This window comes from Microcaecilia unicolor, chromosome 7 (assembly GCF_901765095.1).
Source record: "Microcaecilia unicolor chromosome 7, aMicUni1.1, whole genome shotgun sequence".
In the NCBI taxonomy this organism is placed as follows: Eukaryota; Metazoa; Chordata; class Amphibia; order Gymnophiona; family Siphonopidae; genus Microcaecilia; species Microcaecilia unicolor.
The window spans coordinates 228,959,990-228,977,846 of NC_044037.1; the positions used below are offsets into that span (position 1 = coordinate 228,959,990).

The following is a 17,857-nucleotide window of genomic DNA, read 5'->3' on the forward strand; positions in this document are numbered from 1 at the left end:
ATTCTTAAAATGCAAAGTGTCTAATGAAGTTAAAGAAATTCCTGTAAGTGATGTCTTGTATATTCCCCAAGCAGTTTGTAATATGCTTAGTGTATCTACATTAGATAAGAAGGGATTTGCGATTCATTTTGAAAACAGTAAGTGCACAATCTCTAAAAATGATGAAGTGTATGCTGAAGCTTTTATGCATAATGATGTTTATAAACTGAGCATTTCAGGTGAAGCCTCACATATGGCGCAAGTAAGGAAGAATGATGGTAAATGTAGTCTGGAAATCTGGCACCGCCGCCTGGGACATCGTGATTCTAAGGTGATCCAGGATCTTTACAGTAAGCAACTGGCCACCGGCATTCAGATAAGTGCAGATGCTGGTAAAATGGAGAAATGCATAGACTGTGTTACTCAAAAAGGTGTGAGACCCTCATTTCCTGCATACACAGGAAATAGGAGTAATAAAGTGCTGGACTTAATACACAGTGACTTATGTGGACCGTTTAATATCCCATCATTGGGAAATAACAGATTTGTGCTAATATTCTTGGATGATTTCTCTAGATACTGTGTGGCCTATTTGCTGAAAGAAAAAAGTCAAGTCACAGACATACTGAAGAAATACGTAGCCATGGTGAGCAATAAATTTGAAAGAAAACCAAAGGTTCTTCAGACCGACAATGGTGGTGAGTTCACTTCACAAAGCATGCGCACATTTCTAGAACAAGAAGGCATTCAGCATATCACAACAGTAGCTTATACACCAGAGCAAAATTCTGTTGCAGAGAGAAAATTTAGGTCACTTGTGGAAATGACCAGATGTATGCTGTCAGATAGCAATCTCCCTAAAAGACTATGGGGGGAAGCCATTCTCACAGCAGTGTACCTACAAAACAGAATGCCAACTAAAGGCGCTGAGCGCACACCACATGAGACATGGCATGGTAGGAAGCCAAACCTGTCACACATAAGAACATTTGGAAGTACAGCATATGCTCATATACCAAAGCAAAGAAGGCATAAGCTGGATTCCACAACAGAAAGGGGCATTTTAGTTGGCTATGCTCCAGGACACAAAGGATATAGAATTTTGAATCTGAGAACTGGCATTGTTGGCATAAGACATGTTACATATTTTGATGAAAACAAAAGGGTTGATAAAGGCTGGATTATCCCAGATGAGCCTTATCATCCAGAATATGAAACTAGAACCATAATAGACATGCCAGTGTATATAAATGCCATACCAAGGCAGATGTCTGAAAGCAACTCACCTGTATCTAACGAGGAACAGGCAGAGGAAGCAGACACAGAAAGGATCATTGAAGAAGACAGTACAGTTGGAGAAGGGGAATCAATTGGAGAAGGACTCTCAGATTTAGAGGATGCGGAAAGGTCAGACCAACCTGTAGTCAGACGCTCATCCAGGGAAAACAAAGGTGTTCCACCCCCAAGACTGTCTTACCTAACAAAGTCAGCAGAAGCTCAAGAGCCCTTAACATGGGATGAGATTGAGAAAATGCCAGCAGAAGAAGCTGCTGAATGGCATAAAGCTGCACAAGAAGAAATTGATGCATTGAATAAAAATAATACTTGGATTCTTACAAAATTACCTCCTGGCAAGAAAGCTATAGGATGCAAATGGGTATTCAAGTTAAAAAGGAATGCACAAGGAAAAGTGGAAAGGTATAAAGCCAGATTAGTGGCAAAGGGATATCTTCAAAAATATGGAGAAGATTTTGATGAAGTGTTTGCACCTGTAGTGAAACACACGACAATAAGAACACTTCTGAGCATTGCAGTCTCAAAAGGCATGCAAGTCAACCACATTGATGTGAAAACAGCATTTCTTCACGGAGATATAACTGAAGACTTGTACATGGAACAACCAACAGGTTTCATAAATACAAAACAAAGACAGCTAGTGTGTAAATTAAACAAAGGTCTTTATGGATTAAAGCAAAGTGCAAAATGTTGGAATGATAAATTGCATGAAATATTGACAAATTTAGGATTTAAGCAAGGTGAAGCAGATAAATGCTTGTACACTAGGTGCACAAATGGACAATATGCATACATTTTAGCTTTTGTTGATGATCTGCTCATTGCAAGCAAAAGTGAGCAAGAGTACAAGGACATTGTAAAGTGTTTAAACCTCAATGTTGAGATAAAAGAACTTGGTAATGTGTCATACTATCTTGGTATAGAAATTGAGAAACAAAATGATGGTTCTTATCTTCTAAGCCAGAAGCAGAAAATAAATGAGCTTATTGAAAGTTTAGGTATGCAAGATGCCCAAGTTGTAAGCACTCCCATGATCACTGATTTTCTGAAGGATGAAACAGTAAGAGAACCTTTACCAGATAACATCCAATATAGATCAGCCATAGGTAAGCTTTTATATCTAGCTACCACATACAGGGCTGATATAGCAAATGCAGTAGGAATTTTGAGCAGAAGGGTCAGCTCACCTACCAAATCAGATTGGACTGCAGTTAAAAGGATGGTAAGGTATTTAAAGGGTACCATTGATTGTAAATTAAAGATTTCAGCCAATAGTAATCCAAAACTAATATGTTACTGTGATTCAGATTGGGCAGGGGATCATTCTGATTATAAATCCACAAGTGGATATGTGTTTATGTATGGAAATGTACAAATTTCATGGGCCAGTCATAAACAAAGTATTGTGAGTTTGTCTTCTACAGAAGCTGAATATGTGGCTGTATCGGAAGCGTGCAGAGAACTGATGTGGATTGAAAAACTTTTGCTGGATTTTGGAATAGCTGAACAGAGACCAATCCAGATAATGGAAGATAATCAGAGCTGCATCCGACTGTCACAGAATGACAAGGTTCAGTCACGCACCAAGCACATCGCAACGAAATACCACAACGTGCGAGAGTTGGTGAAAGAAGGGGTCATCAGTCTACACTATTGTCACACCAGTGAGATGACAGCTGACATCATGACCAAACCGTTACCCAGAGAACATTTTGTGAATCTGCGTATAAAGCTTGGACTTTGTATGAATAAATAATTGCATGACAGTTATGCATGAGAAGGGGTTTGTTGGAATGTATTGTATTTTACATGCATTGCCTGTCACCTATTATTTCTCTGTGATTACTCTGTGACCTCTGATGTGAATTACTTAGAGAGGTCACACAGCTATGCAACTTCCTGTGGGGGCAGACACAGCAGATGCAGCACATGGAGCACATGATCTCTCCTAGCCTGAGAGGATCTGTGGTGGTGTGAGCATCCATTACCATCTAAGCACATGGAAGGAGCTGATAATACAAATGTATAGTAATATGTATATATAAGCCTGTCTGATTATAATCTAACTACAAACTGTGAGTAAACAGATGTTTTGTTACTTCAACTTTAAAGTGACTCAGCAGTGAATTATTCAGGGGTGAATGAGAGAGAGATGAAGAAAGAAATTAACATTTCTAAAGCTGAAGCTGTGTGTACTAAAATCTGCTAATTATTTACTACAAATAATCCAACACTCGCCTCCACCTACCCTCCTCTCTTCCTTCCCGTTCACATTAATTGATTTGATTTGCTTACTTTATTTATTTTTTTGTGTATTAGATTGTAAGCTCTTTGAGCAGGGACTGTCTTTCTTCTATGTTTGTGCAGCGCTGCGTATGCCTTGTAGCGCTATAGAAATGCTAAATAGTAGTAATAGTAGTAGTAGTACCAGGAAACTACGGTGAAAAGTTGCAGATGCCATAATGGACGTGGGATGGCCATAGGCAGGAGTGAATGGGCATTGCTCCTGCCCCAATGGACCCTGCTCAACCACCATAGATATTCAGGTACACCCACACAGGCCTATGGTGAGTAGGGGGAGGGGTTTGGGGAAGGGGGATCATTGGGAAGGGAGGATTGTCATCTCTTGATGGGAGGGTCCATGGGGAGAAAGCCCTGAAAATTTTCCTTACATGTTGTCTCTTGTGATGACAAAAGGTGGGAACCCATGGCGTAGCCTTGAGTGGGCCTGGCTGGGCCTGGGCCCATCCAGTTTGGACTCAGGCCCACCCAATTCTGGCACCTTAGTTAAGGCTGGTGAGGATCCCCAAGTCCAGCCAGCTGAAGAGGTCCTTTGATGGCCAGAACAGCTCATTCGCCTAATTGCTGCAGCTGGCAGCACTGTATATGCAATGCCATGATGCCTCTCCTCACCTGTGCATGCGTGAAAATTGAGCATGTGCAGGAGGGGAGAGGCTGGCGCAGCAGCAGTGTGTAGACAGTGCCACTGGCTGCAGCAAGTAGGAGAATGACTTGTTCTGGCCTCCGGAGGACCTCTTCCAGCTGGCATGGCTTAAGGGTCCCCACCAGCTCAGGTATTAATGTGTTGGGGGGTCATTGGTGCAGGAGCTAGGGTTTGAGCAGAAAGCACAAGGGGAGGGAGTTGTGTTGCCACCCACTTTGGGCTCAGGCCCACCCAAAATATCATGTCTGGCTATGCCTCTGGTGGAACCCCCCCTTCCCCAAAAAAACAAACATTCCCACAAACAACAGGAGAAACAATAGGGTTTCTACATTTACTATTTGTAAATTTAGGATTTTTTTCCCCCCAGTTATTTGGGGGTTTTGAGTACTAAAATATCAGTGTTTATTTGTGTTTTTGTGTCACTGGCAAAATATCTGTGTCTTGTAAAGTTTGTCTCTTTGTGGATGATACCAAACTCTGTAATAGGGTTGACACCCTGGAGGGTGTGGATAGCATGCAGAGGGATCTAGCAAAATTGGAAGAATGATCCATTGATTGGCAACTCAGATTTAATGCTAAAAAAATGCAAGGTCATGCACTTAGGTTGCAAAAAACCAAGGAAACGGTCTCTGGTGAGGCCCCATTTAGAATACTGTGTGCAATTCTGGAGACCGCATCTATGAAAAGATATAAACAGGATGGAGTCAGTCCAGAGGGCGGCTACTATATTGGTCAGTGGTCTCTGTCGTAAAGCATATGGAGATAGACTTAAGGCTCTCAATATATATACATTTGAAGAAAGGCAAGAGAGACATGATAGGAACGTTTAAATACCTCTGTGTCATTAATGTACAGGAGGTGAGCCTCTTTCCAATGAAGGAAAATTCTGGAATGAGAGGACATAGGATGATGTTAAGAGGTTCTAGGCTCAGGAGTAATCTATGGAAGTACTTTTTCATGGAAAGGGTGGTGGATGTGTGAAATTGCCTCCTGGTGGAGGTGGTGGAGACTAGTACTGTGTCTGAATCTAAGAAAGCATGGGACAGGCACGTGGGATCTCTTAGGAAGAGATAGTGGTTGCTGTGGATGGGCAGACTGGATGGGTCATTTGGCTCTTATCATGTTTCTGGTGGTATTTGTACAGCTGAAGAGTTGTCAGCATCAAGATGCACTAAACCAGGAAATTCAGGCAAGGGAAGGGGATGAGAGTTCTGTGGGGAATGGGTTTTTTTTCCCCCCAGTGCTTGTCTAATAAACACCTATTTTACTTTATGTTTGGAACTGGGGATTCTCTGTAATTTTATGAGTTACTAATCAGTTAAATCCTAAAATCAGAAGCCCTAAATACAGTAGAACAGGTTACATAGCTGCAGTTGGACTGAATTGTCCACAGGGAAACCCAGCTTTCAGAAGAGTTTTGTCACAGGGGCAACATAAGAGAAACTTTTCTGAAAATAGATCTAAAAATGTGCAACCAGAGAGATCTAGCCTACAAATGTTTCTTAGCCTTTGTATTCTTAATTTATGCTTATGCTGCTTTGCTGTGTGGCAGAGTTTTAATTAGCCCACACAACCATCAGTTTTATTTTACACCATAAAGGACACTTGCTTTTCAGCTGGAAATACTGTCACCTGATCAATGTGTGCAGGTATTTTAAACCAACCCTTTTTAAAGTGTATCTAGAAAGCTTTTCCCTTTCTGTGGTTTCACAAAGGGCTTCTTTTGTTTACCCTTTCTCAGAGCCAGGAAGAAAGATAGTTACCCAAGTTTTCTTGGCTTCCTCTTGCTCCCTTGATATCCAAGCGTTCCCTGTAGACAGGGCCAAAACACACAGTCAAAGTAAAGTGAGTCGTTAATTTTTAATTCAAAGCGATTTGGTGCTGAATGCGAGCAGATGCTGATAATATCAGAAGTCGCAGCATAATTTTTTTTTGATCAAAGGACTGAAGTGAGCCTGATGAAGCAGGCTTCTTGCTTGCCTTTGATAAACCACATCAATTATTCACTGTGAAGGCAGACATCCTGACATGAAAGCAAGAGATAAAGAGCCTGAGTACATGTTCAGGAGTCAGGACCAGAGTGGAAGAGCATGGGGGTGGGGGAGGGACCGGGCCAGGTATTACTAACAGAATTATTAGCTGGAGACAAAGCTTGCCTGCCAAGCAAGGGAGCACTGTTACTGAACTCACATTGAGCTGGTTATAGTATATGCTGTCTTCAGGGCTGTTCAGCAGTTTGGGTTGCTGACATCTGCGTCGCGGTGTTCTCAGCTTTTGCTCCGGAGTGGCTTCTAAATTGTCTGCAAGATAATATGATTATTGAATGTTAAGTCTGTCAGTAACCAGACTTAACCCTCCTCTCTTACTCCTCCTTCCTCCCCAGGTATTGTATAACTCCTGTCATGTGCATTACACTCTTCTTTGGAGACTTGTGATTTTTTTATTTTGGTGACCCAGCGAAAAGCAATGATTCAGGAACTATGTGTTTGCTTATAGGGTCTTGCAGGTCACTTCAAATAGAGATGGACAGCCAGAAAATTTTCATTTTTTGTTGTTTCCTGTGTCATTTATGAGAATGTTCATCTGACCATTTTTCGTCACCGCAGCAGTCATTGAAGTCATTGAGTGAATACTTTTTACAAAGAGGTCGAACTGTGCAACGAGTTCATGCAAGAGCAATGAGCACCCTGTTTGTAAATCGTGTACACTCTCTCAGAAGAGTGTACACTATTATTGGCAAATGATATAATGCAAATTTTCATGTTTTTTCTACTCATTTTCATTTCATAACATGGGATATATCATCGATATTTTCTATATCGTTACAAACGAATGCCCAACCAACAGAAGCAGCTTGTATTAAAAAAAAAAAAAGTATGCTCCTCCTATAATTCTTCCCTGGTCTCCTCCTCATACTCCCTGACCCCCTTCAAAATCTATGGATGCCAATTGTTGTGCTACATATGCATAATATATGAAAGGTGATAATTAACAGATGGTAAAATTATGTATCATACCTGATAATTTTCTTTCCATTAATCATAGCTGATCAATCCATAGACTGGTGGGTTGTGTCCATCTACCAGCAGGTGGAGATAGAGAGCAATCCTTTTGCCTCCCTATACGTGGTCATGTGCTGCCGGAAACTCCTCAGTATGTCGATATCAAAGCTCCATCCGCAGGACTCAGCACTTAGAGAATTACACCCACAAAGGGACACTCTGCCCAGCTCACCACCGCCGAAACGGGGGAGGGGAATTAACCCAGCTCATCCCCACACAAGTGGGGGAGGGGAATCCGTCCAGCTCATCCCCGCGGAGCGGGGGAGGGACACCACACCCGCCGATGCGGGGGGATCTGGCTTATCCTGCAACCGCAACCGCGGGAGGAGCTGACTGACCCTAAAACCGCCGAAGCGGGAGGGGTACAAAGCTGCCCTACAGCCGCACGAAGCGGGAGGGAGTGCCGGCAGAATTTAAATCTCAATCCAGCCCCGTAAAACGGAGGGGAGAGGAATGCAGCAGCTCACTGTAACACAAACTCGTCTCAACTCTTGAAGAATCCAAGTGAAAAAATAACTTGAACACGAAGTCTTCCTGAACAGGAACTGAAGACTAAACTTGAATCTGAAATGCAACCAGAATATAAACAGTACAGATATCTGGGAGGGACTATGGATTGATCAGCTATGATTAATGGAAAGAAAATTATCAGGTATGATACATAATTTTACCTTCCATATCATCAAGCTGATCAATCCATAGACTGGTGGGATGTACCGAAGCAGTACTCACCCAGGGCGGGACATAGAAATCCCTGACCGCAACACTGAAGCTCCAAACCGGGCCTCCGCCCGAGCAGCCACAGTCAAGCGGTAATGCTTGGAGAATGTATGGGCCGAAGCCCAAGTTGCCGCCTTGCATATCTCTTCCAAGGAGACGGAACCGGCCTCTGCCATCGAGGCCGCCTGAGCTCTTGTGGAGTGAGCCTTCAGCTGGATAGGCGGCACCTTCCCCGCGGCCAAATAAGCTGCTGCAATGGCTTCCTTGACCCATCTTGCCACTGTAGGCTTAGCAGCCTGCAGACCCTTACGAGGACCTGCAAACAGGACAAACAGATGATCCGAATTCCGGAAATCATTGGTCACTTCCAAGTATCTGATGATGACTCGTCTCACATCCAGACATTTGAGAGCAGAGTATTCCTCTGGGTAGTCCTCCCTACGAAAGGAAGGGAGACAGAGCTGCTGATTCACATGGAAGCGAGAAACAATCTTGGGCAGGAAGGAAGGCACTGTGCGAATAGTCACTCCTGCCTCAGTGAACTGCAGAAAAGGCTCTCGACATGAGAGCGCCTGCAGCTCGGAAACTCTTCTGGCTGAAGTGATAGCCACCAAAAAGACTGCTTTCAACGTCAGGTCTTTCAGAGATGCCCTCGACAAGGGTTCAAAAGGCGGCTTCTGCAATGCTCTTAGCACCAGATTGAGATTCCATGCAGGCACCACAGAGTGCAGAGGAGGGCGCAGGTGATTAACTCCCTTGAGAAAGCGCACCACATCTGGCTGTGAAGCCAGGGAAACACCCTTCAGGCGGCCCCTGAAACAAGTCAGAGCCGCTACCTGGACTTTAAGGGAACTGAGCGACAGGCCTTTCTCCAGACCTTCTTGCAGGAACGCCAACACTGAAGAAATTGGAGCAGTGAAGGGAGAAAGTGAGCCTGCTTCACACCACGCTGCAAAGGTACGCCAAACCCTGGCGTAAGCAGTAGAAGTAGAGCGCTTCCTCGCTCTCAGCATAGTGGCGATGACCTTGTCTGAGAAGCCCTTCTTCCTCAGACGCTGCCGCTCAATAGCCAGGCCGTAAGACCAAAGGGGGAGGGATCCTCCATCACCACGGGACCCTGATGCAACAGGCCCTGCTCCACTGGCAGCCGCAGAGGATCGTCGACTGAGAGCCTGATCAAGTCCGCATACCAGGCCAATCCGGACCCACCAGGATTATCCGGCCTGGATGCTTTGCCACCCGGTCTAGCACCCTGCCCAGCATGGGCCAGGGCGGGAACACATAGAGAAGCTCTTGTGCTGGCCACTGTTGGAGAAGAGCATCTACTCCCAGGGATCGAGGGTCCCGTCCTCTGCTGAAAAAGCGCGGCACTTGGCAATTGGCCGATGACGCCATCAGATCTAGGCTCGGCTGGCCCCAGTGCTTCGTGATGTCCAAGAACGCCTGAGCAGATAGCTGCCACTCTCCGGGCTCCAAGGTATGGCGACTGAGAAAGTCCGCCTTGACATTCATGACTCCGGCAATGTGGGCCGCTGACAGCTGTTCCAGGTTCGCTTCCGCCCACTGGCATAGAATCATGGCCTCCTTGGCTAGAGGGGCGCTCTTGGTACCTCCCTGGCGGTTGACATAGGCCACAGCAGTGGCATTGTCCGACAGGACCCGTACTGGCTTCAACGCCAGTACCGGGATGAACTCCAAAAGCGCCAACCGAATGGCTCTGAGTTCCAGGAGGTTGATAGACCACTTTGCCTCTGCAGGAGACCAGAGCCCCTGCGCTGTCCTTCCCAAGCAGTGGGCTCCCCAGCCCGTCAAAGAGGCGTCCGTCGTGACGACAATCCACTCTGGGGTCACCAGAGGCATTCCTGCAGACAACTTGTCTGTCTGCAGCCACCAGCTCAGTGCCTTGCGCACTGCTGGGTCCAAGGGAAGGCGCACAGCATAATCCTCCGACATCGGAGTCCAGCGCTGCAACAGAGAGTGTTGTAGTGGTCTCATATGAGCCCTGGCCCAGGGCACTACTTCCATCGTGGCCGTCATAGAGCCCAACAGCTGCACATAGTCCCAAGCCCGAAGAGGAGAGGCTACTCAGAACTGGTCCACCTGAGCCTGAAGTTTGACAATCCGATTGTCTGGCAGGAACACTCTGCCCACTTGGGTGTCGAATCGAACTCCCAGATACTCCAGGGACTGAGTCGGGCGCAGCTGGATCTTCTCCCAGTTGTTGATCCACCCCAGGGAGCTCAAAAGAGCAACCACCCGGTTCACAGCTTTGCCGCACTCTGCATAAGAGGGGGCTCGGATCAACCAGTCGTCCAGATAAGGATGGACTTGTACTCCTTCCTTTCGCAGGAAGGCCGCGATGACCACCATTACTTTGGAAAAGGTCCGCGGAGCAGTAGCCAACCCGAAAGGGAGGGCTCTGAACTGGAAGTGTCGTCCCAGGACTGCAAAACGCAGGAAGCGTTGATGAGGAGGCCAGATGGGAATATGCAGGTACGCTTCCTTGATGTCCAAGGAAGCCAAGAACTCTCCTGCCTTCACAGCCGCTATAACAGAGCGGAGAGTCTCCATGCGAAAGTGCCGCACTTTCAAGGCCCAATTGACCCCTTTGAGGTCGAGGATAGGCCGGACAGAACCTCCTTTCTTTGGTACCACAAAGTAAATGGAGTAACGTCCCTTGCCAATCTGATTTTCTGGCACCGGAACGACCGCACCCAGGCGGATCAGGTTGTCCAAGGTCTGCTGCACTGCCACAGCTTTGACCGGAGACTTGCAGGGAGAGAGTACAAACCCGTCTCTTAAGGGTCGGCAGAACTCTAGCTTGTAGCCGTCTCTGATGACTTCCAGCACCCAAGCGTCTGAAGTTATTGTGGTCCACTCGCCCAGAAACAAGGACAGCCGTCCTCCAATCTGCACTGGGGCGTGGACCAAGGCCCCGTCATTGGGTACGAGACCCTGGGGGAGGACCGGAGGGAGCACCTCCGGGACGGCGGTCTCTGCAAAAGGAATGCTGCTTGGGGGAGAAAGTCCTCTTGAAGGAAGAGGGGGCAGAGGAGCCCGACCTGCCCGGGCGGTACCGATGGGCTTCCTGAAACCGTCCTCTGGAGGTACCGGAACGAGTACTAGCCCGAGCCCTGACCTCTGGTAACTTCTTGCCCTTAGACGTGCCGAGATCGGTCACGATTTTGTCCAGCTCGACCCCAAAGAGCAGCTTGCCTTTAAAAGGCAATCTAGCCAGGCGGGATTTAGAGGCGTGGTCAGCAGACCAATGTTTCAGCCAAAGCCACCGCCGCGCAGAGACTGTCTGAGCCATGCCTTTAGCTGAGGCTCTCAAGACATCATACAGCAAGTCTGCCAAATAGGCTAAGCCCGATTCCAGGGCCGGCCAATCAGCCCTCAAGGAATGATCCGAGGGGGAAGCCCGCTGCACCATAGTCAGGCACGCCCTGGCCACATAGGAACCGCAAACCGAGGCCTGCAAACTTAAAGCAGTCGCCTCAAAGGACGACCTTAAGGCCGCCTCCAATCTTCTGTCTTTGCGTCCTTTAGGGCCGTGCCACCTTCCACCGGCAAAGCCGTTTTCTTAGTCACCGCAGTGATTAAAGAATCCACGGTAGGCCACAGATAGGCCTCACGTTCACTTTCAGGCAAAGGATAGAGGCGGGACATAGCCCTAGCCACTTTGAGGCTCGCTTCCGGGACATCCCATTGAGCCGAAATTAAGGTGTGCATGGCATCATGCACGTGGAAGGTTCTAGGCGGGCGTTTCGTCCCCAGCATAATGGCAGAGCCAACAGGGGCTGAGGGAGAGACGTCCTCCGGAGAGGAAATCTTCAAAATGCCCATGGCCTGCACTAACAGGTTGGGCAAATCCTCTGAGCTAAAAAGCCGCGCTGCAGAGGGGTCATCCGCTCCAACCGAGCGGGGATCCGTCTCCTCCAAGGAATCCGCAAAGGACCGTTGGGAGAACTCAGATACGCTGCCCTCATCTACATCGGAGGAGACAAGGTCCTCCAAGGCCTGGGAATCAATCCGAGGGCGTTTACCTCCGGGGACCTCAACCTCTTTACCTAACGAGGGAGCAGGGGCAGCGTTTTGCATAAGGAAGGCCTGATGCAGCAGCAAAACAAACTCGGGGGAGAAACCCCCCAGACTGTGCACTTCCGCAGCCTGGGCTACAGCCCTAGACGCACCCTCAACCGGCGCTCGCAAGAGCGGGGGAGAGACATGCTGCGCATCCAAAATGGCGTCCGGCGCGACACTCCGCAAAGGAGCCGCGCGGGAAAAACGGCGCTTAACTTTAGCCGCTTTGGTGCCGTCGCCCAAATTAAGGGCGTCCATGGCATTAATGTCTCCCTCAAGGGCGGCCCACGAAGAAGCCGTCCGAGCCGCGTGGCCGGCCAAGATGGCAGAGGCGAGCAGCGGGGGATGGGCGTTTATGGCGGGAAAAACCGCCACGCCGGAGGAAGGACCGGGACACTCATCGGTCACGAAATTGTCACCCAACAAGGGCGAATCAGACTTTAAGACCCCCGCATCCCCTCTAGAAGCGCCTAAGCGATCCGAGGAGCGACTCTTTGCGCCCTCGCCCTCCGACGCCATATGCCACGTGGAGATCAATCGGGGAACCCCCTGCCCGCTATAAAAAGGTAAAAATTACCTGCTGTCCGCTCCGAGCTGTAACGACCTGGTGTCCCAGTGAGTAGCTGCAATAAACGTTTAAATAAACGTCGAAATAAACGCCTTTAAGGACGTTCAAAAATTTTTTTTTTTTTTTTTAACGGAGCCAGCGGGAGGGGGGAGAAAAGGAGGGACCTGGCGCCACCAGGTTTGCACTTGCTCAAGAAGAGCCCTCAACCCCAGGCACTCAACAAAACCTAAAAATTAGGCTTGGAGGCCTAGCCAGAGCTGCTGCTGTGTGTGACCACCACCTGCTGAGATAGAGAACATACTGAGGAGTTTCCGGCAGCACATGACCACATATAGGGAGGCAAAAGGATTGCTCTCTATCTCCACCTGCTGGTAGATGGACACAACCCACCAGTCTATGGATTGATCAGCTTGATGATATGGAAGTGAGACACTCACCCCTCTGGTTTTAAAGATAGATAGATAGATAGATAGATAGATAGATAGATAGATAGATAGATAGATAGATAGATAGATAGATAGATAGATAGATAGATAGATAGATAGATAGATAGATAGATAGATAGATAATCATCAATTAGTTTACGTGTAAACAGACAACCAGGTGGAGTATAATCATCCGTAGCTTAATTTATTGGTGAGGGACAATAAAACAATAACCTAAGCAATCAAGTAACAATACTTAACAAAAGAACCCAAAGGACTACCTGCCATGTGCAGCAAGGAGTCTGTGTACCAAAGTCAAAGCATAGCAGACAAGAGTTACTCTGCCATGCACAGCAAGAGCAACACTACTCCAGAATCTCTAGGACTGAGTTGAAACTAAAGCTTAGGCCCAACAGTTACCATCTAGCGAAGGTTAGGCCTTGTACAAAGGACCTCCTTTGAATGCAAGCTCAGGTACACTCCCAGGCTGCGACAAGAAAAACAAACAATAGAATAACACATTCAATGAAACTCAGCAACTGAGAGTAGGTGGGTGGGAGGGAAAGCCTGCTGCCTCTGAAGAGCAGGAAGGTATCCTATCCTAAACCTTGGAGGTACACGCTTCCATGGCCAACCAGGCAAGGAATATGGGAGAAAAGGTAACCTCCATGATACAGGGCCACAGCTGAAGCAGAGTCTTCAGGGCAAAGTCAAATCTCAGTTAGGGCAAGCAGATGGAGAGAACGAGACATAAAGAGGTTGTGGATGTAGGAAAGTTTGTTGAAGACAGAGTGGGCATTTCATAGAGTACATGAAAAAGGAAGGGGAGAGGAGAGGAATAGAAACTGGATTAGAGACATCACGAATAGGAAGAGATCTGATGTGGAGAAACAGGATTGGGAATGATATCCCCAGCGGAGAGCAGGAGAAGAAGCAAGAGAGTATGGAGAAGAGTAGAAGAGGCATGATGACGGAGGTGAGATGTACTCAGACAGAATGGAAGTGGATGAATGAAAGGAAGGAAGGAAATGTTGAAGGTTGAGAGCTGAGAAGAAGGGAGAAGACAAAAGGGATGAAAGCAGAAGGTTGGCAATGTGTTCCTACAGTATACAGTGGTTTCAGATGGAGAAAGAGATAGGGAAGGAAGTACCAAGAAGAGGAACTGCAATGGAGCCATAAAAAATAGCAAAGAGAAAATACAAACATTATAGAGAAGATGTTTCAGCACACTGCACCTGGAGAGGAAGCCCTGGGTGGATCGGGGTGGACCTGGGAGTCACCCCGGACTAGGCTGTGAGGATATACAGATGGGCTGCAAGTACTCCACAGCACCTGGAAGGCAGCAGGTGGAAACCTTAGCCCTAGGTGGAAGCGGAGGCCCTGGATGGTTCAGGGTGGACCTGGAAATCACCCCGGACTAGGCTGTAAGGATATGCAGATGTGTAAAAGGCTTTTAGTTAAAGAACACACATCAAACAGTGACTGACTTACAGCACACTGTTAACAATTGTTTCTGTGTTTGTTCTTGCACACAATACTGTCTTTACTAACCTGCAGTCCATTGATCTATAGTTATGATAATATTTATCAGTAGAGGCTCACTGAATTTTGGTTTCAGCAAGTGCATTTGCCGCCACTCTCTGACTGTTCCCACCCCCACCCCTACCCCCACCAATGTGCCTGGGTGAGGCCTCCTGGGCTGGCCACAAACTCTCCCAGGAGAGAGCAGGTCCTGCTGGGTTGGCCACCCCCACCTCCGACCACAACCCCTCCTCCCTCCCACCACTCGAAGACCCACCCTGAGCCCACCTTTAAGTTCCCTGGTGGTCTAATGGCCTCTTCCGGGTAAGAGCGATTCCTAATCACTCTTGCCCCTGTTGGTTCCTTAGCCAAAATGGCTACTGAGACTGCTGTGGCAGGTCTTGGCAGCCATTTTATGATTGGAACCTGAATAGGTAGGAGCACTCCTCAGTTGCTCCTGCCCATGTCAGTTCCAATCGCAAAATGGCTGCTGGGATCTCCTATAGCAATCTCGAAAGGCTGCTGTGGGAAGTCCTGGCAGCCATTTTAGCTGAGTAACCAGCAGGGACTGGGAACTGCTCATGCCTGGAAAAGGCTACTAGACCCCCTGGGCATTACTAGACCCCCAGGGCATTTAAAGATAGGTTAGGGAGTGCCTTTTGGAGGGTGGAAGGGTTGGGGGAGGAGTAGCTGGCTGGCTGGCTCGGGAGGACCCGCCCTCTTCTGTGGGGGGGGGGGGAGTGGCAGCCCAGGAGAACCCACTCTCTGCCAGGAAGGTGGGGGGGGGGGGGAGGGGTTAGGTGCCGTTTTTGGTTTCAGTTTTGTTTTTGGCTGAAACCAAACGGCAAATTTTGTCTGCTGATTCAGTTTTGGTTGAAACCGAGAACCCCAGATTCGATCACCCTCTGTTTCACAGCTTGAAACCATAACTCCAATGTTCTTTCAGCAGCCAAAACAGAATCATCAATTTTGAAACACAGTTATGAAAAAATTGGTAAGTTTGATAGACAAGCTTTGTCCCTGAACATTCTTATGATGCTTTGACATGCTGATACAACATGAAAACTCACTTGATAAGATTGACCTCTAACAATAGAAATAACTAACCCTCTAACTAAACCTGTGATAATAAAAACTCTATCCATATTCACATTCTATCCTATGTATTACAAACATGTTATATGATCAGGATTTCATGATATGCTGTTATTAGTAATTTTGTGTGTGTGTATATATATATATATATATATACACACACACACACTTTGTTTTATGTAATCAGAAAGCCTTGTCAGTTCTACTTGTGAGCCACATTGAACTTGAATCCTATCTGAGATATTGTGAGATATAAATGTCATAAATAAATAAATAAATAAGTAAATAAATAAGTAAATCACATAAAATAGCTTCTGGAGATGCAACAACTCGAAATGAACAAGTACCTGCAGCGCGCTTTGTGTCAGAAAAGTGGTACATTCACTTTTCGGTGATCAGTAAGTAAAACTGAAACACTAAAACAGATCTTTAATTCAAAATAAAAGTTATTGGGAATGATGGGCTGCAATGTGAAAAAAACCTGGATAAACTCCTGATTTTTGGAAAATTGCTCGGACGCCTGGAGAGTCGCCTAGAAAGAGGACATGTCCAGGGAAACCTGGACATATGGTAACCTCAAAAAAGATATAGTGGAATTAGAAAAGGTGCAGTGAAGGGCAACAAAGATGATACAGGGGATGGGACGACTTCCCTATGAGGAAAGGCTGAAGAGGCTGGGGCTCTTCAGCTTGGAGAAAAGGTGGCTGAGGGGAGATATGATAGAGGTCTATAAGATAATGAGTGGAATGGAAAGGGTCGATGTGGAGCGTCTGTTTACGCTTTCCAAAAATACTAGGGCAAGGGAGCATGCGATGAAGCTGCAGTGTAGTAAATTTAGAACGAATTGGAGGAAAATTTTCTTCACTCAACACGTAGTTAGACTCTGGAATTCGTTGCCGGAAAAAGTGGTTAAGGCGGTTGACTTAGCAGAATTTAAAAAAGGGTTGGACGGCTTCCTGGAGGAAAAGACCATAGAATGTTATTGAATGACGTGGGAAAAATCCACTATTTCTGGGATGGGCGGGACAAATTGTTTGTTCTTTGGCCGCTGTCGGAGACAGGGTGCAGGGCTCGATGGACCCTTGGTCTGTCCCAGCATGGCGATGCTTATATACTTAGTTAGAGTTTTTGATGTATATTGCAATTTTATCATTATTAGCGTGCTAATTCTACAGCCCTAATTTATAATGCAATTTTTTTTTTTTACTTTCATTGGGCAATTTATTTTTCTAGTCAGATTGATTACAGTCTTCTTTTTTTTTTTTTTTACTTTCCTTGGGACTGATATTCAAAGGAGTTATGCTCATAAATTGTTCTCTTTGATAATTTACTAGTCAACTTTAGTTTTTTTTAATATCGGGCCCCTTCCTATTGCCTCTGTCTTTTATCTATTTCCTAGTGCCCTATTTCCATTCCTTGTACTCGCCCACTCCCAAGCCCTCATCTACCTTTCTCTGACTCACTCACTCACCAGCCACAGCTTCTTCCTTGTCAACCCTTCTTAGTGTCCAGTCCTTTTCTTATTTCTGTTACCTCCTATCCAGCTTCCAATTCCCATTTTCAAACTCCTCTGCAGGCCCATTTATATATTCTTGCACCACTTCCACAGTCCCCTGCCTCTTTTCACTCCCTCTTCATCTCTTCCTAGCCCCTCCAGATCTTACATATTCTCAATCCCTCCCTCCGGATACTCTTCCCTCCTTTCATCTCTCAAGGCTTTTTCCCTTTCATGGGTACTCACTCCAGACACTACTGTTTCCTTTTCCCTTCTTCCTTCCAGACACTCTTCCCACTTCTTCTGTTGACACCTGCTCCCTTCTCCTCTCCAAGAATACTTCCTCTTTCTTTCTCTTTTTTTTTTTTATCATTTTAATTTTCAAAATACAACCAAGATAACTCTTGATACATAGAAAATCAGTCAACTGAAATAAAATAAAGAGGCAAACTTTCACCAATATCTAACTAAACAAATTAAGGAATGATACATCAGTATACTTATGATATAAGGAAAATAAGAAGCACAAATGGGGGGGGTGGGGAGAGAGATAGTGTAATATATGGTAACATATATTAAATGTTTTATTCCTGGGGCTCTGGGGGGGCTGTTCCAGGGTTTTGGTGGATGCTGCTGGCTGGAAAAGGTTTAAAGTTAGTTTGGGAATTT

At 46.4% G+C, this 17,857-nt stretch overlaps 1 protein-coding gene across 1 annotated transcript in view; it reads right to left on the bottom strand.

Moving 5' to 3' along the window:
• Nucleotides 1-17,857, bottom strand: part of MYO3B (myosin IIIB) — a 634,284-nt gene that overhangs the window by 26,023 nt on the left and 590,404 nt on the right. Inside the window, 2 exon segments of the mRNA XM_030210853.1 lie at nucleotides 5,983-6,029; nucleotides 6,410-6,519. Of these exon segments, the coding sequence (XP_030066713.1) occupies nucleotides 5,983-6,029; nucleotides 6,410-6,519 (157 nt within the window).